Source organism: Manacus candei, unplaced genomic scaffold, assembly GCF_025592945.1.
Source record: "Manacus candei isolate 608988 ecotype Guabito, Panama unplaced genomic scaffold, ASM2559294v1 h1tg000053l, whole genome shotgun sequence".
Classification (NCBI taxonomy): Eukaryota; Metazoa; Chordata; class Aves; order Passeriformes; family Pipridae; genus Manacus; species Manacus candei.
Window position 1 is genome coordinate 1,919,913 of NW_026138101.1, and position 23,566 is coordinate 1,943,478.

General features: G+C 39.1%; 1 protein-coding gene across 1 annotated transcript in view; it reads right to left on the reverse strand.

Annotated features, from left to right (window-relative positions):
- Nucleotides 1-1,582: 1,582 nt before the first annotated feature.
- PLCG2 (phospholipase C gamma 2) overlaps nucleotides 1,583-23,566 on the reverse strand; it is a 55,217-nt gene continuing 33,233 nt past the window's right edge. The window contains 15 exon segments of the mRNA XM_051801737.1: nucleotides 1,583-4,474; nucleotides 5,259-5,443; nucleotides 8,851-8,939; nucleotides 9,276-9,443; nucleotides 10,688-10,802; nucleotides 11,804-11,949; nucleotides 12,552-12,761; nucleotides 13,506-13,608; nucleotides 16,231-16,388; nucleotides 16,655-16,721; nucleotides 17,647-17,743; nucleotides 18,543-18,652; nucleotides 19,882-19,950; nucleotides 20,903-21,083; nucleotides 22,416-22,535. Coding sequence (XP_051657697.1) covers nucleotides 4,432-4,474; nucleotides 5,259-5,443; nucleotides 8,851-8,939; nucleotides 9,276-9,443; nucleotides 10,688-10,802; nucleotides 11,804-11,949; nucleotides 12,552-12,761; nucleotides 13,506-13,608; nucleotides 16,231-16,388; nucleotides 16,655-16,721; nucleotides 17,647-17,743; nucleotides 18,543-18,652; nucleotides 19,882-19,950; nucleotides 20,903-21,083; nucleotides 22,416-22,535 — 1,861 coding nt within the window. The 3' untranslated portion in view covers nucleotides 1,583-4,431.

Genomic DNA, 23,566 nt, shown 5'->3' on the forward strand with positions numbered 1-23,566 from the left:
GATGCTGCTGTTTCAAGTGAATAGAATCCTCAGTCAGCTGCTTAATGTCACAGACACAGCACATCAAGGTACAAATTTGCCATATACACATGAACAACTTATACTTCTAATGTGTATTTAAATATATTTATTTTGGATTTTTAATCAACTTTAAAGTAGATCAGATTTTATAGTGCCTTCTCCTAAGAAACCTAATGTTCCTTCATTTCTATTTATTACTTATTTCCATATACTTTCCAAAATATAGTGGCATATTTAATAATTCATGATGTGATCTTCAGAGAAAAGTGTCCTGAACACTGATCATTTATACATATTGTAAAAGATCTGGGGATAAACTGCAATTCAGGAGTATATAAGTGTTAAGGAAACTACTTCTGCTTTATTTTAGTCAAGCTCATGGTTCCCAGTTTTACTGGAGTAAAGCTAAAAATGTAGACTAGCAATTAATTAAACTGCTTTTATTTTAATTTAAATTCTTTTAAAACTAATAGCTGTGCATGTTTACAAATACTGTTATGGGTCAGAGGATAAATTTGTCTCTGAACTGATTCTGAAGGTTAATTTTCATTATCTGTAACTTCTATTTCTAATGATATAAATGGAATTTCAGTCTGGAACCAAGCCAACTAGTTGGACTGCACTTGGAAACACTGACACATGACTATAGCAGAATTCAAACACTGCACTTCAGCTTTCACTCCACATTCAGATTTCTACAACTGGTTTGAAGAATTCAAAGATAACACCTGGTACACAGCTCACACCATCTCACCATCGAGAGAACTGCAGAACTAACTAAGTGCTTTCAACAGAGAAACATAAAGATGCATTGGGGTGGGAAAAACATGAATACAGGCAACAAAACACCTAAATAAAGCAATGACTGCAGAGCTCATGCATACCAATACTCACAAATGCAAAGGTGATAAAAACTCTTTAGCCTATCTAATGACCTAGAAGAAGTAGGCTGCAGACATCTCATATTGATTCATGTTCAATAAGCATATAATTTTTATCAAAAGATTGAGAAAATTTTTTTCCCAAGACTCCCAACAATTATAAAAAATCACAACATAAGGAGAGTGTGCATTCCCCCAGCAGCACCTCTGCCCACGCAAACTAATGGGCAGAAAGAATAAACATCAAGATTTGGTAAACATCAAGATTACTGTTCTTCCAAATTACCAGCAACTCAATCTCTGCCTCTTTCAGAGTTTTTTGTTCAAGTTCATCCAAATCTGATTCTCACTGGGGCTGAAGTTTATATCTAGCTCTCACCGAAAAAGGTCGGGTAGGAGTCACAAGTTAAACATGATCCTTGACCTTTTCCTTCTGCCCTCTGTGTTTGCAGGCAGATGGAAGTGCAACAATAACCATGTCTACGGAAACAATCATTAAGTCAGTTCATCTTAAAAACACAGAACTGCCCTTCTTCCAACCTCCAGCAGAACATGCCAAAACACACCAGCAGACCACATTTCAGTAAGAACTCACTCACTGCTTCAAATGATGGCAAATTCATGAAATTCAACGAGCAATACTTAAACAAAGCAGCATCTGGCATCATTCACATCACAGCTGAGATATCAAAAATTATTTATTTTAATAAGTTATTTCAGTGATTTAAAACAGTTCCGATAAGAATATAACAATTTAACAATTGTTAACTTCAAAAATTTATAAATGTTTTTCCTCCTGGATTAAAACATTAGCACACACATTCAGACTTACTTTGGTATTCAAACAGTTGCAATTGTGAAAAAGTTGCTACAGAGTCTGCCCTGACAAAGAACTGAGAGGTGAGATCTTGGATTAAAATAGAATGCAAGAAACCAAGGAAGAGTTAGAATACAGCCTTGCCCATCATTAGCAAATCAACAAAACAGTCAAAACAGTATTTTCATTCTGCATACAGTGTAACATCATACTCTGGGGAAAAGTCTTACTGTAAAACAAAATGCATTTTCATAAATACTGAAGGAGTGCCTCATAACTTCTGACATCACATATGCATGGAGAATGTGCACAGGACTTTTTAAAGGACTACAAAATGTGCTAATTCTTAAATATTTGCACAACAACAGCACAAGGAACTCCTGTGTCTATCACACAATGGTTGTCCTGTGTCAGGAATACCAACGAAGGAAGCCAGGACGAAGGGACAGTTTGCTTGTGTCTGCTCTGGAATTGAGCTTTAGAAGAAGTGCCCACAAACAGAACAAAAACCTCACCACAGCAACAGCCTCCATCTCTAGGTCTGAGTTTCCTAAGCTCTGGCATCTTGTAGTCTAGTTTTTGTGATCAGTCCAAACCTTGCTGGTAGCTGGCTGCCCATGAATCTCATCCTACAGCAGCAACAACCTCAGGGTCTTCCAGACAAGGCTTTGGGCCACCTTGTCTGATCAACACTGACAACACAGAGTTCTCACAGGATTACATGGCAATCACAGAGGCTGTTGACTGAAATATATAGCACAGGAACTGATCATATGACAAACTAAGCACATCCTGCAACATGCTGCGAATACGTGCACACCAAAGGTGACCCCCCACCTCGAGGGAGAGCACTGGATCACCTCACTTAGACCTGGATACTGCAGATAAGACCAGCTTTATACAGCAGCCTAGGCTACAGCTCCACCTCCCAAATCTACTGTTGATGTGATTTTTTGCTTTGTCTGAGGGAGGTTTGCACCCATCTAGTCCTTGAACAGGTCAATCACAGGTGGGTACTGAAGAGATTTCAGGCAGGAGGATGAAAAGCAGAGAATCGCCTTTAACTTTGCTCTGTTTTTCAGCTGAGTGATTAGTAATTAATTTCTTTATAATAAAAAATTTACAGAAGCCACCCCATTGTGGGATACACTATTATAATACTTTCAACTTTGAGACAAGACTGTCTTTACAGAACAGCTAAAACCTCAAGGGGGTTCCTCAAACCATCATCTGTGAATGCACAATGGCATCAATTAAGAGCCTCTTCAAACAACAGAAGTCACAGCGTGGGGAGCAAGAGAAACTGAAAATTGCTGAGGCAGCTGCATCAGGCCATGAATCCCAAATCCAAGCAAGTCCTCTGTGATCAGAAATACAGCACTATGTATGCAGCATCTGATGCCTCAGGCAGCCATTCAGGCTGACAACTAAACTCTGCACACATTTGAAAGCTGAAGTTGGGAACATAGACAGCAAAACTCCACCCATGCAGAGATAAGGCAACTAGAAATTTGATAGCAGTAAAACAGTGCTAGCACAAAGGACCAACACATACACAAATTATGACAACTGCTGTTAAATATTCCATCAAAGGACTTTAGTTCTGCTCTGGCAGGAAAACGCACTTGCTAATCTAACAGGTTTTCTCATCTGTAGCTCCATGCTCTTGATTTGATTGAAGGCACAAGAATGATGTACCTCTATATTTGTGCACACTATCATTCTTGGATTAGTTACATTTTGGGAAAATGGTCTGCATTTACAGAACACTATCATTTTACTATCGTCTAAGTAGAATTGCAAGATTAAAAATTGACAGTTCATTTAAAAATTCATTTCTAAGCACATTAGCAGCTGAAAGGATCTGCAAAAATGATACTATACAAATTAAATGCTACTCAGAATTTCAAATACCTTCCCTTGCTGCAAACAAACAGATATCTCCTACTGCATATCTTAAAACTTTTCCTTCCAGTGCCTTGAGGCTGTGACGTAAGTTCATAGGGGCTGTGAACAGAGGTTCACACATTGCTCCTTTCTTAAACCTTTACAGAGAGTTCAACAGGAAGAACACAACTACAGTGACAAAAGGCTATTTGCTTTCAACAAAATTAACATATTATCTTGTTCTCAAAAATGCAACAGAAAACTTTTAATAAGAGACAATAAGGTACAAGCTATCAGCTGCCCAAAATATTTTATACAGTATCAGAAGCACAATCCCCAGGGACTGTGACATACATGAGGTGACAATGCTGGTGTAGAAGTGCTTTTACAGCATTTAATAAATTAAAAACTCACTGCTAGTTAATCTTGAGGAGCCAGGTTGTTAAAGTGGTGTGATTCCATGCATGAAAGTGGTTGTGAATGTCTTATCTACAGCCTGCATACACAAATATAGGAGACGAGTTGTACTTCAGGTATTGATAATAAGAAGTGAGGTCTATCCAACTACATGTCCTCAAGTTTTAAAAATCTTGAATACACAGAAGCTCTGGCTTGCACAGAGGATATGCTTTGTACAGAATATAAATTATTAGGAATTAAACCAGTTTTTCTTATAATAAGAAATTCTCAAGGAAACCCATCGTTCCTCTTCCTCCTCTTCTTCCAGTCATTCCATCTGATGAGACCAGCATTGAGTAGGATGACCAGGATAAATTAATCTCTTCCTGAATCGCACCATAAAGCAGCCTTAAAGAATGATGGCCTTTAAGAGTAGAATTTGCTGTTACTGACTTTCTTCTCCTTTAATCTTAAGGGAAAAGAAAAGGAAAATGTTCAGTCTACTAGGAATTTCTCAGAGGAAAACAGTCTACCAAATTCAATCTAGATACCAAAATGAGTGATGTATCAGCAAGAAGCATTGCAATTTTTTTCCTCAATAAATGGGAGTAAACCAGTGATTCATGCAGCTGTTCAGTACACATAAAAAAGGACAAGAATACTTCAAGTCATGAGATCTACTCAAGACTTTCTCCTGGTACATGAAGCCTCTTTCTGTCTCCTTCACACTCATCCCAAAGATGGCAGCAAAGGAGAAAGAACCCTCCCCTAAGCTCTGGATAATGTACTGAACTGACAGTGCAATGCTGTTACAACTCAATACTGGTTTTATCTTTTGTGGTTTGTGTATCTGGAAGCATCCTCTGTTCCTACACATCTAATATGCTCAGGACATTTCCAGGGACATAATTTTGACAGTGTAGAAAGAGTGAAGGGGTAGGTTTATTTGTCTGTATATACTTCCAGACTTTCCTCCTGGAAAGCAGAAGAGAGGAATATAAAACCTCACAGGATTACACGTCTTGCTGTGATCACTGAAGCTGAGATGCCACTGAGCAGACATTGCACAGCTTCTGCTGGCCTCTAGTGGCTCCCAGCCCAGCCTGGCTTCTCAGCAGCCCTTCCTCGCTTCAGATGAGCTCATTCTGCCCTCACCACTCTTTAGATGCTGATTTTGATACATCTGAGGTTTCCTTACCATAGCTCATGTGTAGATAGAGCTGCCTTGGAAAGGAGAACGATTATCAACCCACCTGCGGTTACACGTCTCTTGATATATCTGTAGTTTGTGCTCATTCACACTGAATTCCTTCAGTATTGCATCTCTGTTAGGATTCCTTAAATTCATGTGGGTGTCATAAAGGAACAGCTGGTTGTTAAGCTCCTCCTGGCGCTTCCGAAGCTGCCGACAGGAGGAATAAAGCTCTTCTTCACTCTCCTTCAAAAGAATATTGGAAATCAAGGTGACTTGTAAGACACACTCCCAAAATGGCACCAAATATTTATAGTTTGGGGGATTATTTTGTTTCTTAAACACAATTTAATAACTGTGTAGAATGTTTTATAAAATTGGTTTGATAACATGTTTCTGGAATGTTTATGGAAATAAACTAACTTAGAAAGCACTGAAAAAAGCCAGCAGCCCCTCTCACAAGGGTGTCAGGGACATTCTAGCACAGGTCATGACTTGGGTGCATCTAAACACTTCTGTTGGAATGTTTTTCTCTAATAATGTATGTCAGTCTCTTGAGGAAAGAACAGAAAATAGTGTATCATGGTGAGTTATCAGATTATAACAGCATTAACTATACTTTTTTTTAAAGTTTATTTTTTGGCTCTTCCATCATATTTGTGTATTATGCAACAAACTGTCAATCCTGGGGATTGTCTACAGAAATCTAGACTAAAGGTCAAAATACTGACTAGTAAATAGGACCCCTAATAGCAGCAAGTACCCAGATGGTCAAGAGAGAAGGACAGCTCCTGTATTTCTCTGTAGCTATGGCAATTCAGTACTTGCAGAACAACTGACTATGTCTGATTTTCTGTTGTTGCATGTGGCCCACAGTAGGTCTCAATATATTCCACAAGCATAAAACAATCATAATTATTCCCTTTAGGACTCCAAATTATTTTAATACTTCAAAACTTTGGATGGCAAAGCTGTCTCTTTATAGAGTTACTAGTGGGGAATAGAACTGGCAGGACTGAAGTCTTAATCTTCACATCAGCAGCAAAACAAGATACTCATTCTACAAGAAATGACATGCAATCAATAAATGTAATAAATCCAAACATTTTCAAAGGCTGCATACTAATAAGACTGACTCTTTCTGCATTCAGTCCAGATCTAGGAAAACTGATAGGTTACCAACACACCCAGGGAGTTTCACTTACAGGAAGGAACAAGATCCTTTCCTAAACCCTCTTTTTCTTCCTGAAACACACTCCTACACAGGCATGGGTTGAAGCAACTGAAACAGCCTCAGTGCTATGCTACTGATTAAGATTTAAAAAGTAATTTATTCAATTTTTGTTTGTAAAGCAGTAGGAAACTCTGTATTCCCAAATCACAAAGGAAATGCAGATTGCTAATTACCAATTTGCAGGTGTAATCATCAAGATGCATATGTACTACTATTAGTTCTTGTAAATAAATGTATCCACAAAGGTAGACCTTAAAACTGCATTTAAGAATGTCCACTTCAATCTTTATGTCAAAAACATATGGACCATTGAGGCAGATTGTAATCAGAAAATACTGAAGAGATACACACACTTTCTGACAGAAGTAAATCGATTTTCAAGCAAATAAGACATGCTTTTAAATGCAACAACCACCTCAGTATTTCTACAATATCAAGAAAACTGTTTAACTTCTACAGGAACTGCATAAGGCCCCTCATTAAAGCTCTCAAATGTGCATGCTTACGTCTACAATATTTTTGCTTCTCTGTTCCTGAGAAATTCCACAGCCATCTGTAATTCCTCTTTATAATTCTGTATTTCATCTCCAAGTGTATGCAGATGGGCTCTGTATATAAACAGGCCTGTTATTAAATGGTATCACTTTATGGATGGTCATCATTTTTTAAAAAGAGGTAGAAGAACAGAGACAGCCTTGATCTTTTCTGGTGCTTCCTGAATGATCTGGCAGAAATTCTAGAGCTGATAACTACAGCAAGTCCGGGTTTGTTGCAGACTGCCAAACAAAAGGGAAAATTTGTGAAAGTTCTCCTTCCACTGCAATACCACCCAGAGACATCAGACATTGTAAAATACAAAGCTGAGCTGCATCTTCATTTGGCTTAACAAGCAAAAGGGGCTTCTGTTTGTGTGTTTCTTTGTGTGAAACATGCTATGGTCAAAGGGCTCGGTCTGACAGACTGGGAGACACTCTGCTGCTCTGAACATCACTGTTAGAGCTGCTCCTGCCCCAGGCAAATAGTGATCTGAATTCCTGAAGACAAACCACAGCAGGAGGGATTCCCAGTGTATCCACAAGTGATGTCCATGCTCAGCATTAGGCAATGGTGAGTTGCTGTCAGTTTTCTCAAAGGCAGCAAGCCAAAACCCAGCAGTTTACCAGGCCTCCTCTATCAGATTCGTGTCCATGAAATATGAACAATTTAAATATTATCTTTAAAGGACACAGCTCTCTTGTTTACACACACAGAGCCCTCTTGTCTCAGCTTCCAGCCCTCTCCTGCCCTCAGGACCCACAGAAAGAACCTACCATGGCTGCCAAACACTCATTGCACAGTCACTTTACATCATGTGTTACAAGGTGGCTTTGTAAAAACCTCCACAAAGGATGTTTGAAAAAGGCTGCCACTCCTTTGGGAAGAACAATGTGACTGAACTCAGCCACTTCCAGTTCAGCGTTTGCAACTGCAGGTACAAATCCCTTCAGAGACATTATGACTTACAGTTCCCAGAATTTGGGGTTTTAGTCAGAAAAACAATGTACACTGGTGTGAAGTGCAGTGTAGGCCTGGATGGTTGCAAAAGGTTACAAATAAGAAGTTGAATTTTTTTTTTTCTCTGAATCTGAAGGGTGCTGGAAAGCACCCTGAAATAGCCACTTCCCAGAAGAATCTTTAAACTTTCATCACATGGCCTCTATGCAAGTGTATTTAAATTACATAAAATATTATTGAGAAAGAGTCTGAGAATAATCCTGCTTCAGATCAAGCTATACAACAGCACCTTTGGAACACCAACACACACCACTCACAGATCAGCCACTTTAATGCCTGGTTTCATGAGCAAGGATGCATCATTATTCTTCCCCTATGTGTTTTAAAATACAAGTACATCAAGTAAGTGTTTTACAGAGGCTTAAAAGAAGCAGATTAGCACTTCTGTAGGGACCAGATATGTCTTCCACTTGATGGGTTGTTTATTTTCATGAAATAGTGGAAGAAATTAGTATCTTCTCTTGCTAAAGTGATTTCTTTTTATGTAGGACCTTTAAAAAAAAGGTTATTCTATGAAGTCAAAGCTGATTTTAGCTAGCTTTGCATGGCATTACTCAGTTAACAGGGAATGACAACGACCATGCTGTTACAGCAAAAACTAGTGGAGGTAATGATGCTTTGTTTATGCATTATTTCTTTTAACAACCATGTAATCTGTCCACCCAGAGGGAGAGTAACTCAATTTGTGCTATTTGTCTTCCCCGGTACCTGCAGAAGAAATGCCTGACAATAACACATCAGACACAGAACAGAAAACTAAATCCTCAGTTCCTGGTTTCCACAAAGTACTGGCAACATACATGCTAAGTGCACACAAAAAAAACAAACAAACAAAAAAAAACCAACAAAAACCAGTGGTTCTCACCAGAACTTGCTGCATTTCACAGTGAACCAGAAGCGAGGCCAGCTCGATATCTTCACTGTAGCCGTTCTTGAGAGGGACTGCCCTGAAACCTGGGGTGGGGGGAACATACACAAAGGACAATTAGAGCCAAGGCAAAGGGTCATGTGCAGCCACAAAAAAGGTGCACACAGTCCTGAGGGGATTCTTTCAGTGCTCAAACACTCCACAGCTGAGAGCAGGCTTTGCTGTGGCAGTTAGAGAGGAGCAAAAGGCAAGAATGGCAAAATTGAGAAACTCCTGGCTTCACATGCTCTTGAAAACTAAAGCAAGAGTAAGTCGGGTTCATGGAGGAAGGAGGGAGTCCAGCACCGCAGAGGAAGTCACAGTACAACAATGCTGAACAGCACCTTTCTGACACAGCCCCTCATTGTAACCACTGATCCTACCTGATTTGATTCCTTTGATGGGAAAAGTGGCGTGTGCTAAGAAATTGGGATCACTGAACATGTCCTCCTCGTAAACAACAAAGCGCAGAAACGCCAGGTTTGGATCGTAAATCTCAAATTTCACTTGCTCTGCACAGGGTGCCCAAACTGGATTCAGGCCATTGTCATCTGTAGGAAAAGGGGAAACATTGCAGTATAGAGCAGTAAATTCACCTCATTCACATATGGGTATGTATCCCAGGACATTTCCTAAGATACAAAGGCCCAAAAATCCTATTTACCATCTGTCTCATGTTGTAACCTTGCTTCAAAAGGTTTGTATTTGTTTACTTGGTGGGAGACATAGGAGGAAACTAGGCAGGGATGAAAATCCATTAAGGAAAGCTATTATTTGTATTTAACCATATAAAAGTCCCTTGGACATGTATTTGTTTAAAAAAAAAAAGGTTAATTAATAGCTCATACTCATAAGCCTTACATTCCATATGTGAGCAAATAAAAAGCAGGAAAAGCACTACATGTACCCTGACCCAGGGTACATGTAGCCATGTACAGAACACCAACATTTGGTATATGTGACACAGCCAGGAAGTTTGCTCTCTAAAGTCTTGGTCACTTCCCACAAAAAGTTTACACCATAATCCTCTTCTCTGAAGTACCAAAGAGCCACAATGCACATTCTTGCTCCTGCTTTTGTGTTTCTTTTCCACTGGTATTACTGGTTTGGATACTCAGAACCAAAGCCTGTTATTTACCAGAGGAAAACTGCTGTATCCAGAAATATTAAATGGTAAAATATGAAGTGGTTGAGATATTGCCCCATGGCACTTAAATGAAACTCATTTACAAACACACATCCCTTGTCCAGAACTCTCCAGGAGTGAGCTTTGATCAAATTTCTCTTGCATTGCAAGTTATACTATTTTACAGCCCTACACACCCAAGCTGTCTCCCAGGGGGTGCCAGTCTTAGAAGCTGAGTTTAAATAAACATAGTCTGGATCTCACAGTAGTAACTCTCTATTTGGGCCAGACTTTTGGGAACTGACTAGCACTGTTGGAGGCACTTTCAAGACAGCAATTTTTTAAAATATGCAAATACACAAACTTATGCACAGGCAAAAACATAACAGAATGGGACTTCTTTTTTTTCCAAACTGCAACAGTACTATTTTTTCAAAACTTGATATACACTGAAGTTTCTCAAATTAACTGGCCCTGAGGCAAGCAAGAGAATAAGACTGTATGACTTATCAGTGCAGAGCAACAGTTAACCTACTCCTCCCTATAGTATAAGTTGCTGGTCAATTACAGACAACATAAATACATGGTCATCCCCTGCCTACTCACTTTATTTAAGTACACTGGAAGTATAACCACATCCTTACAACACAGAAAGCCACAGATACTCACTCACAACTGTTGTCTTGAATTTGCTGTTATCATATTCAGCCCCACAGATTTCAACCTCTACAAAGGGACAAGCGATGCTTCTACCGAGTTTAGGGAGATGACGAGCACCCAAAACCTGCAAAAGCAACTCGAAATTATAACCACCTCCAAAGGAAACTTGGCACCATTATTTCTGAACAGAAGACATCCTGCAGAACTAGAGGGGGGGAAAAAATCCAGAAGAACGGGGAAAAGCACACGCTCTCTTTCTTGAATATGTTTGCATGTATTAAACATACTATCTGTGCAACAAATAACTATTGTTTGGGTAACCCAGTGATTTTCATTGTAAGATACTGCAGCTGACATTCATTACACACAATATGCAGTTCCAGACCAGGCCTGTAGCATAAGTTTTGTTATCTTTCTTTGGTCTTTATTACATACCTATTTCTAGACACTTCTCCTTTGCATTCACAGTCCCTGTTTAACTTGTCTTTAAACTGCAATGAAAAGCAGTTAATGTGTTTCTTCTTTCTCAGAAAACATACTTTTAAAGGACATGTCTTACTGCACAGCAACTGAGAACAGACACAAGTTCAATCCCTGTTTGGCACTAAGTCAACATGGTAAAATTTTCAAATTACAAACCCATCTCTCGAAGAAAAATGAGAATGAAATTCAGATTAAGTCATAGTGTATTAAACATGATGAAAGGGAGATCAGCTTATTTTTTTCTGTTTAGTTTCTCTATTTCATTATAAATATTTTTCTTCCACACTCAAAATCTCCTAACTAGTTAGTCTGCTGCAAAACAATCTCCAATAGGACCCTTCTATTGAGAAGTTATTAGGTTGGAAATGCAAGTTATTTCATTTCAAGTTTTTATTAACAATTATAAAAAAATCACCCCAGGATTGTGTTTTCAGTCCTAAAACATGTGCTTCATTAGCATGATAAAGATATATATTTCTTTTTAGGAAACCAGTGAAGCTAGTTTCGTTCTCAAACACACTGACACTTAAAAGCAGTATTTTGACAATCTGTCAGATCTTGCTCTGAAATATAATAGCTTTATTTTTAGTTTTATAGATATTTATGACTGGTAAAAACCCATAATTTACAAAAGAGATTTACCCTCACTGTCATAATCATCTGCAATTTCCTCTTCGAGTCGTTTGGCATTGGGTCATAGTCCTCATTCCTCATGCTCTCTGGCTGCAGGACGTAGCCAGTGCGTCCATTAAGTGAAAACAAGGCATGGTTCAATTGCATGTATTTATCTAGGGAGAGATTAAACAGTCATAACAGAAGATCCCAATTGGAATAAAGCCAAGGAAATACCAGACCAGTGGCTCCTCTCTGCAGTGCTTCCTGGTCACCACTTTATCAGAAAGAGCTGGAAAGGTAAGTTCAAAGACTCGGGTTCTTCAGTAACTCAAACTGACAGGCTATTTTTCATCAATTTTAATCCCCAAAACCCCATCTCCATCCACAATTGGCTTCCTACCAACATGTCATAAGATAGCTGGCCCTCACCAGAAAGCAGAGGACAGCCTTCCCTGTGTCTGAACACCTATTCATACACCTGAAACTTACTGTAAATATCTCTGCTTGCTTATCACAGAGAGATCGAGGTGAAATAAATCTTTTAGAGTTTAGGGCTAGTTTGGCTCAGAGACAGGGCTTTTGGAGACCCATTTTTGGGGCCCAGCTCTATAAGGCGACCCACATGTTCAAAAGCAAACTTCAATTCTTCCACATCCCTTCCCGAAGGGAAGTACAAATAAATAGGACAGTGACTAGAATGGCAGAAGGGCCAGAAAGGGGTTCGTTCATGGTGAAATGGAAGGTGGATTAGATCCTTCTTCAAAGGGAATATTACCTGGAGTTTGGAAGTTAAGAGCCACCATCTGGGAGCCACAAAGCCAGAGGCGAAATGGGTCGTAGTTGGATGAGTCGACCCTCTGTCCTTTAGGATAGACACGTGTCAGTCCCTTCAGGTTGTATTTCAACAACTCAACTGGCTTTTGCTTCACAATGCTCTCTGCCTTGGTTTCCACAAAAGAACGGATTTCTTTGAAATCAGGATTGTCTACACAGGGGTGAGGAAGAAAAGTAGTTACCAAAGGAAGAAATAAGTTGACATTTATACTGTATTTTTACCAACACTTTGTTTTACTTTGTTTTGCTTTGTCCTTTAATCCAGTAATTGGCACCATTTTCAGGCAGACATGGCAAACTGGTTGAGAATCAAGTCTGAAAGTTAAAATTGCCTGCCTGCCACATGCTTTGCAGGAGGGCAGATAAGAGCCCATAGTCATGTCCTCATCTCATCATAGCTAATAATGTACTTCTGACCACTATAACACATATTTAAATGAGACATCTCTTCCTGGGTTTAAATGGGGAGAAGAAAGGTCGAGCCAGGGTTAGCCAGTGCCTCAAACAATGACTATAATTATAATGTCTTAACTGCAGTGACAGCTTATTAAAAACATTTGCAAAGAAACTTAAAGAAAAGAGCACGTTTGCTGGCTTCTCCAGCAGCAATGATAAAACAATGGAATCAAAAGTACATCTTTCAGTATCAGATTCCACACCTGCACCTACACAGACCTCAGTTAAATTATGAAGCCACATACATCTCAACAGCCTAGACCTGGTAAACAGGTTCTTACCATGAAGTCATATAATGCACAGTAAACCCACTTTGAAGGTTTTTTACAAACAAACCACAAGTGTTCAGCCAGATTTTACCTTCAGTTCTAAAATCTCAACTAACATCTGTAAAGATAGAAGAAAGAGTAAAATTCAGTTGTAATATTAAAGACAGTACCTAAATTGTCCTTGGTTTTGCTCGTTGGTTTGCAGTAGATTACCAGATCAGATAATTCAATAGCAATTAATTGATTCTTTTCCCAGTATTTCCTTCTGTTCTCCTGGAAAACATAACAAAGTTTTAGATTACAGATATGCTGAGTATTATGGTACAGTAACTGCAGGGTGTACTCTAATGTGCATTCTTTACTGCCAAGATTCCTATCTGATACTTTAGACACTTGCATAGATGTAAAGCACTTTCAGACCCAACTCAGAGAACAGGCTATAAACAAGTGGGTTTGGGTTTTAGTTGGGGATGTGCTTTGGGGTTTTTTTATGGAGGAGAAAGGTGTTGTTTGGGGTTGTTTTTAAGCAAGGGTTTCACTGCTTCCCTGATCAGTCCTACTCAGAATCCCGGCAACATTTTTTTTTCTTTTAATGTGGCTCTACTCAACTTATTTTTAGTTATGTTCTTAACTCTATAGCTCATATAAATGCAAATGTATGCAGAAAAAAATGCAAAGGGTAGTGAAGTGTCTCTGTATTTATTTAAAATTCTGAGCAGAACTTAAGTCTTGTTAGTAACTCCCAAACAGCTAAATTCAAACCCTGTGAGCACCATTCCTCTAGTTTTCTATTTGTGCACCAAACCAATAATGTTCTGTGTGGAAAATCATGTGCAATCTTGTTGACATTACCAGTACTAAACCCACTATCTACTTCCACATTTGCAAGCACCTGCTCTATGGAAGCTGAGCAATGTTCCCTGCCAGCAAAGACTGGGAACTGCTGGAAGCAGCAAGACATGTCCTGAGTGGAGACATTTGGGCTGGAGGTTTTTCAGACATAAGAAGCTACTACAGGATAGAACATGTTAGAAGAGTCCCATACTGAACAGTGATTTGGCACAAGAGATGATGAAGCAGCAGCTATTAGTAAGCCTTCTGAAAGAATTCCCTCAACAGGACAAACATAAGAGGAATGGAAATCAGAACTAGACAGGCATGAGTTTCCAGAGTGTTTCACTGAAACAGAGATTATGCATTCAAGTCTAAGAAAAGCAAAGAGGAACACAGTATTTAGACTTGGAAATAACCTTGGGGAAAAGCTGTAGAAACCTCATTGTACTCAGTGATCCACCACAGTTTCTCAGACATTGCTTAACAGTAATCAGAGCTCCAAACAGCAAAAGATCACTTCTACTCATCTCTAGACATAACCCTCTAGTGACAACCAAGCAGGAGTGCTGGCAATGAACAACCACTCCTGGGAGCATGGCAAGGGTCAGTATTGAGCAGAGATGACAAGATACATGAAGTTTAGTTTTATTTCATGTGTATAACAGACACTGCTTAAAACCAAACTAATTTAGAAAAAAAAACAAACCTGTATCACATTGCAGCATAGTGTTAACTCACTATGCCTTTTCCTTCCCCAAAATTCAGCCTGTTAACTGTACAGGCAACAAGGGCCTTTCCTCATCTTTATCCCCTCCCCATGCAGCAGTCAGTCTATCATGTGAACTTTCCAGAGGCCATGCTGTGAGGGAAGCCTCCCAACTGACAAGATCGAATTTTGAAGCATCTTTGAACACAGAGTGTTTAATACTTCTCCAACTGTACAGAGAGAGAAAAAGCTGCCAAGCTCCTGAAGAGCCATTGTTGTACCATAGAAAACATTCAATTTAGAGACACTTCTTCTGGGTCGTGTTTCTCTTTTTCTCGTTTTTATTTCTAAATGAAAGCCTGGCACAAGAACCTTATCTCTCCTCCCCCAACAATAGGTCAACAGCCTGTTGCTTCTCCCCTTGCTGAATTTGTAGCCCTCTGCTTGAGATATCAACTTGCCTGCTATAAATAGGATTAGGACGACCCCCAGAGCATTACCACTCCATATGACAGATAAACAGCATGAGCCAACATGATACTGAAACACATTTTCCATCAGCCAAATCACCCACTTAACAATAAAAGTGAATAAAAGCAACAAAGGAAAGAGTGTAGTAAAGCATAGCTATTTTAAGGACTTTTTGGTCACGTAAAAGAGTTCTTAAATACTAGAAAACACGACGGAGGTAAATTAGAGCATCAGAACAGGAAAAGCACGTCCTGAAAAGTGCCTTTAAGTGTTAGTAGAGGAACATAGAAGCTAAACTTTGGCAGAATCCTTGAATTTGTAGGCAAATATTTGGAAATATTACTATTCTGGGAAATCCAGAACGTGCCTATTAGTTACAAATAAATAATTAACCAAACAGTTCCCTATCAGTGCACTCACCAGGAAGCGGAGTTAGTAAAGAGGATTAAGAAGAGTTTAGGGAATGGCAGCTCAGATTTCACACATACTCACCAGTGAATTCACAACTCTGAACAGAACAGTCTAATATCTGAGTTTCTGCTGCTTAACACCAGGAGGAACCAGTGTAAACAGATGTAACATTGTAATGGTATCTACTTTGGCCTACTAAGCACCTTCACTGAGGTGCAGGGTGCAACACAGACAGTACTCTGCTGAAAACTTCCTGTTTACATAAAATGCTCATTCACACACCATTCCCCAAAGATTTTATGGAACAAGGGTCACAGCATCGATAGAACGTACAGAAAACTGGAACATGCATGAGAATGAAGGACCACATGTTAGCAACATTTAGCATCATAGAGCAGCTAAAGATAAAAACTATTGTGAATTTATAGCAGTACATCATAAAAAAACAACAAGGAATAATTTCTTCTCAATACCTCTTCTGCAGTTTTCCAAGTGATTTCACGGATACTTTGGTACCATTCAAAGAGTTCTTCTACTTTATCGGTTGCAAACTCAACACAAGGATCTTCTGGATTCTTGGGCTCCAGAATGAAGACAAAAGGCTTTTTGTGCTTCCCTTGTGGCATTTTCACTGTTAGGCAATACAGTAGCAAGAAATTTATACTGAAATCCAACAGTTCTTTTTCTAAGCTGTCATTGTTGATTTATGGCAACAGTTAGCGTTATAAAGTTTCAATGTACAAACCACGTTGGTTAAATTAATACAAGCAGAGGGTTCAGGTTTTTGGTGGGGTTTTGTTTGGGTTTTTTTCTAAATCTTTCCTTCTAAACATAAAAGAATCTACTCAACACAGAAAGCTCAGGAGAGTCCACATGTGAGCATCAGAAAATACATACCAACGTTGTACGTATTGAGCACCAGAATGCCACGGCACAGAGAGCCTAAGGGGTTGTCCTCAATAATCTGAAAAACATGAGTTGATTCTCACCCTAAATATTCTCTTGAGTCAACATGCACAGGACATTAACAAATAATAAACATGCACCATTAAATCCAACCTCAGTTTCACTGAAAGCATGCCCACTGTAAGGTTTAAAAGCCTGTTTTTAAAAGCCTGTTTCCGTATCAAAAACATCGTGTTTTGATAAACACATGTGAATCTCTTCAGTGAGAGTAGTCAAAAGGAGGAGTGCAGCTTCTGACCTAACATAACTGCTCATTTGTTAAGTCTGCTTAAGGTTACAGTGACCTGGAGGGAGGAAATATAATACTTGTGTTTTCCTCCAAAGACTCCTGGAAAATCATTGGAAGTGCTTCAGAACAACAAAAGAACTCAGTGTTTTATTTTTAAAACTCAAAAATGTCAAAACTGATTATTGTGAAATTCTGTTTTCTTTTCTTGAAGAGCTCTTTGTCCAAGACACTGGACCATATATTTTAGATACTTTTGACAAATACTATAGGGTTAGTCATGCATAAAAACTTAATAATGGAGAGTAAAATGGTTCATAAGATCTGTTTGGACACACAGTTTTCTTATTTGCAATATTAAGACAGTAACTATACAGGAAAACTAGTTAAAAGTTTCAGGCATGTTATTGTTTAACCAAACTATCTGAAAAACCTGAAGTGGTATGACTTTCATTAACAGGAAATCATCATCATCTCCTGAAACCTCACCAAATCAGCCATCTCCTTAAATAGTTTACTATGAGCGAAAATATATTCTGACAAAAATATTCAGCAGCAGAGAACAATGAAGAATACATTCATCTCTCTCTGTTCTGTGTTCTTTCAGACACAGCATGCAGTGTTGTGAGTCTGTAAGCCAGACTTCCACTGCCAGGAGGCGGCCAAGGAAATGCAGTGGACAAACCATAACCCTCACCTGATTCTCAAGCTCAGCAGAGTTATCAGATGACATGTCTTCAACATAATTAGATGGAAAATAATGTTGGATTTTTTCTCCATAATCCCCCTTCCACCTGAATTTAAACAGAAAAGTAGAGAGAGAGAAAAAAAATAGCTAGAGAACTTCAATAGGCCATTAATGAAGCAATAATACCCAAGAAATTGGTCATTAATACCCCATAGTAGCTTGTCTAGCTGGCTATCACCAAAATATAAATGATGAAGTAGCTAAAAGCTCTAACAAAGTGATCATTAACTGTAGAAACAGATGATTTCAGAGGGATTACAGTTACTGTAAACTGCAATTAATGACTTAAGAGGCTTTTTCCCCCTCCAGTACTAAAAATACTATTATGTGGTTGATTACCCTGTAGAAACTACAGGGAAACATTAGATTCCCAAGCTTGCCAAGCAATTTACAAGCCAGCTAGAAAAGAAAACCTGTTATGAAAGGAGACTGTACAGAGAACTAAGAAAGGTGGGTTTGATTCCTCAGAAGTGCTTAGCAGAGCAAAGACAGAAACAGGGCAACGATTACAGTGGTAATGGGTGAGTGACTCCCCAGAATACACAAATGTTTGGGAAGGATGAAGGTAGTAAAGGAAAAATACTGGATACACTGGGCAAAGGAGGCTCTGCAGGCTGAGGTTGTTGCTGTGGGATAGAAAAATGGAAAAGACATGAAAGGAGACTTGAGGACGAGGGAGTTTTGTGAGTTTTTTTTAATACACTGGCATTAAGATTTATAAGGTCACAGTTAATAAGCAGCAATCAGACAACTGGCAGTTTTTTTAAACTACTACTCAAAGCTCATTTTTTTCCTCCATCTAGTAAGTCACCAGAAGTTCTCTCATGAGGAATCTTTGTCCTTACCAGCCTCCAGTTTCCTTTGTGACATTATGAATTAAAGCTCCTCGAGAGAAGCTCAGTTCATCACTCCTTTTGGCTCTGTAGTCATACAAGGCTTTCACTGTTCTCTGAGGCTTCAAGAGAAACAGAGCAAAGGGGTCATCTAGGGGGACAGGTCATAAAATAATCAATAATCCAATTTTAAAAAAATTTAAAAAAAAAAGGGGGGAGGATTGGATTATTATTTTGTTGTGATGAAGTTTAGAAAACAAAATACAGAAGATCCAGAGTGACATCTATTGGTGGAAGCAAGTGATGCTACATTGTTATTCTTCAAGTATCAGCTCGGGGAAAAAAAGAAAAAGAAAACGAAAAACCAAAGAATCTTTCTTTTATGGGTGCTGAAACATAATTACGGTAGAATAAAAATAAAAATAAGAAACCCCATACAGTGAAATATCAATCCTCTATTTTTAACCCATGTATTCATAATCATTTGGAGTTTGTAGGCTTAGATGCCTACAAAACCTTCACTTCAAAACCACATCAGCTATCCTGCTGGTCACATTTCCTTTACGAAGACAGGCAGTTTTAGCAGGATGAGCAATTCCTTTATCTTGAGTTTACTCCTACTACCCAAATTCTTCAGCAGCAATGCAAATTCATTGGCCAAAAAGACTAAAAGGAATTACATTCACAAAATTTACAAGCAGGTGTTTTTTATGAGAATTTACAAGTAGGCAGACCCTAGCAGGAGTTACAGACAAGTAATGTTTGATGTGCCACTGGTTTTTAAAACAGTATTTATATTTTAAAAGAAGACAAACTTTAATAACTCATTAATAAAGCAAAGGCACCGTTTTAATATAGAAAGCATATGAATACACTCTGCACCTATTTGTGCATTCAGGTCATGTTTGATGATGGAAATGCAATGATTTTGTGCACACAAGAAACAGTGTGTAGAGACACCCAGAGGCACAGAAATGAGGTTTATTTGTTGCACTTTCTTTCCACAAAGATGTGGTCTTCTCAAATTGAATCTTCTCACAGGTATTTAATTTGGGGACACACACCTGCATAAGCCAAATCAAATTGTCTCCACAGACTCAATAGCAAAAAGTGCCCAAATTCCCAGTGTGAATGAATCAGTACAGGATTTGAACACAAGAAAATGTGTGGATACAACTTTTAGAGACTAGAAAAAAAAAGTCACACCCTTGAAATTTCTGCTGTCCAGTCCCCCATGATCAAGCAGCCTGATGCTTTCAATTCTCCTTTTCATCACTGCTAACAGGAAACAAACAAGTCTCATAATTTTAAGAAGTCTATAGTACGTGTGAATAACTTTCTTTAAGCATACCACTGTGGGGGTGATTTCACTGGGTTCCACATACATCTTGACATCATAGAGGGAATTAATATCTTTTTCCTAAAAACAAGAAGGAAAAAAAAAAGAAGTTTCAGAAATCAAAATTATAAAAGTGCTTAATGTTAATTAATTAATAATAATTAATATAATATTATATATTATATAATATTATATAATAATATAATATAAAAGTACTTAACATTCATTGCTGAAACCACCTTTTTGACCATACATAGGCAAACAGAAGAGAGGGAAGCCAGATACCTCTATTTTGCTCATTTCTATAGTTGAACATACCTGAGCATGAGTTTGTTATTTAATCTGTCTGTGCCTCAGTTTAATGAACAGTAAAACCCCATGAAACAGCAATACCTCACAAAGGTATCTCTTAATCAGTCAAATAGCTTTTTGGTTGTGAGAACCCTTCTGTGTACAACCAGGAAAGAAATATCTACACTCATGATTTCTGTGCTACAGTACTTTAGTACTAGTATTGGTTTCACTATTAGATAAAAATTCTAAAACAATATACAGTCATCTGTTTCATTTTATTCTGTCCTTGTGATTGCATTTGGACCTGGACCTAAGACACAGAACCTTTGCTATAGGCAACATTATAAAAAATCCTGAGGTCTAAAATCTTTTTAGCCCCTTTCAGTCTCCCCAGAGGAAACAAAATCCCCAGGTTTTGGTTTCCTCAAACATGCCAGATGCTTTTTTCCCACAGATATATATCTGAGGAGAGAAGACAGCACCTCGGGTTTTCCAAAAGCCTCAGCAAAGCTTTCTCATAATGAAACACATCCATCCAGAAAGGAGACCTTTATCCTCAGCTAAATGTTCAGGCTCCTGGTTTAGTCAATGGATAGATCTCTTGGGGAGACTTTGCGAGAGAAGTCAATATAACCATCTCTGTTTCACAGAAAACTACCTGTTAGCCCTCCCCCAAGCTGATCTACCTCAGCCAGGCTGAACCCCAGCCCCCAGGCCCCAGGTACCAGCCCCCCCTCACCGTGCAGTAGCGCTCCAGCAGCTCCTCCGTCACCGGGTACCGCAGCTTCATCTTCCTGTACAGCCGGTGCTTCTCGTAGTATGTCACCAGCTCCACCAAGCTCTCAAAGTAGGCCGAGGTTCCCAGCACAAAGTGACGACCTTCTTGCTGAATTCGGAAGTGCTTCACCTTCCCCTCCGCCCTGCAGGACAAGGGCAGGTGCTGTGAAAGGTGTCGGTGCTCGTGGGGAGGGCTGGGTGTGCACTGCACCAAAGCTGCCTCGTGCATCTCAGCCATGTGAAATGATTTCTCCCCCTAACAAAGCCTCTCCCATTCAAATCGAATTACAGTTGCCTGATTAAATTCACAAAAAACCATTCCCGCTTTTCTACAAAGTACAGAGCCCTGGGACAAATCCATGGTTTTGCTTGGATTACATTTCTGTATTTTTTCCCCTACAGAGAGGTATTTTGTCACCTCATACTAACACAAATATCTCTGATCAGACTGAGAGTCCCTCTGGAACCCTCTGCTGCTGATCTGCCACTGTCCCTAAGCACCAGACACACTCCCCTCAAAATGAGTAGCTGTCTCTTCCTTATAGTCATCTTGATAACTACAGAAATCAATTTTGAAAGAAAAAAGAAATCTCTTGTGCTTGAACACAAGGTTTGTGTTTGCATCGATAACAGCAAAACAATCCACTGACAACCATCCCACCTAGAGAAGATGGTTTGTGTTTCCATAGATAAGGGTAAAACCATCCTCTGAAACCATCCCACCCACAAAGACCCCCTTTCAAGCAGCTGAAGTTTTGGTACTTCTTGTTTTCCCCACTGTTAAATGTTTTTATTGAGATGCTGCAGCTCCAGTTACTTCAATATCCACCTTGGTAACAGCAGAAAGCTTCAATCTAAAGTACATAGGAGACTGGGGAATTTTGGACATCTTCAATACACAATAAGCATATAAATGAGCAATTTTGTATGTTGCTAAATTATCCATTTTCAGAGAAATGCAATTTGATCTGAAGGCACGATGGAGAACACCACAATTCTCTACATTTTATTAATGTTTTTACAAGAGCCACAGTTTCAAAACTGTTTTCCCTGGTGAGAAAAGCCAACAATTTCACTTTGACATTTCTTTTCAGTTATATGACAGGTCAGGATTTCTAGGGGATAAGGACATAGAATCACTGATGAACCTGCACCAAAGAAACTTCAAAATAACACCATCTAGCAAGGGGTGTCAAAGAAGTGAAGAAGGGCTATGCACAGTTCTGAACGGAAAGAAAGGGACAGCTGGTGCTCAAACTGCCTTTATAAAAGCATGGAAGTTTATGCCAGTCACAAATTAACTCTTGTACACATCCCCATTCTTGGAGCTGCTGCACAAATCGATTACTCAAAAGCTAATTACTCAAAGTTTAAAAGCAAGAATACCATGACTCTAAAAAGACCATTATTTTTTAAATAAGAAAAACCAGTACATTGTTGGGCTACTAGGTAGGGCCTATCTGTCCTTTTCTTACCTGAAAGTCATGGCAAACGAGTCAGGTTCATCTCTCTTCCTAATCAGAAAGGCTCCATCTCGAGGAATTCGCATGAGCATGTCTTCTGCCTCGCCCCGACTCAAGTTGCTGTAGTACCAACTACAACAGATAAAAACCAAAATGGACAAGGCATTACAAGGCTTGTCAAATGTCATTCAGAGAGAATAACAGACAGCATTATTAACAATACAGTTTCAGACATTGTAAGAAAAATTAGATTTTCCCCATCTTGCCACCTATGACAGCAGTTTTTTACAAAACATTGGAACACAGAAGCTTATTTTGGAAGAAAGCAAGGAATATATCAGTACACCTTGTCTATCTCAAATCATAAAACATGAATCTACATTTCTTCCTGAAACAAAGGCACTGGATCCTGCTTTTAGTCTGCCATTCCATTCTCAGGAGTTGATTCAGTTTTGACACAGCAGATTTAAGGTAAAGTCCAAACACAGACAAAAGAAAGACACCAGGCATTTGAATTCTTTTCTTTAGTGCTTGATTTTATCTTCTCTGTAGGGATGGACCTATCTTGAGTCTGAAGCTGTGGCCACTTATACTGGCAGTATATCCCTACCTTATTCAGAAAGGCAGGAAAGTCTAACCCTTAAACTCTACCTTCCCCTCTGGCTTCCAAAGTTACCTACGGGTGCTCAGTGACTCCCAGATCCCAGCAGGGCAAAAAAAAGTTTAGTCACAGAGCAGTATTTTACATGCAAAAGAGATTTACTTTTCTCACTGTGAAAGAAACCCAACAGAACAAAGGGCAGTGATTACAGCTCTCTGTCAGCAAACAAGGGCAAGCTCTGCCCAGGATCTGCGACAGGCAAACACCAGCTGGAAACAAACACGAGCTGTATTAGTTCCTACCACAGGGGGTGAAGTCAGCCTAACCAACTCTGACAGGGGTGAGGTGGAGGGCAGGATTAGGAAAACGTAACTGTTTGGGCTCACTGCCCCAGTAACAGTTTCCAGATGGCACAGACCATGACCACTTAGTTGCCAAACCACAGCCAACTACTAAATATCTAATCCAACCCACTGGGTGTTGTAAAACACTAAGCAAAGAAGGAATTGGCACATTTCCACGGCATTACAGTTCTCACTGATTTTCCTAGTTGCTGCTAGTA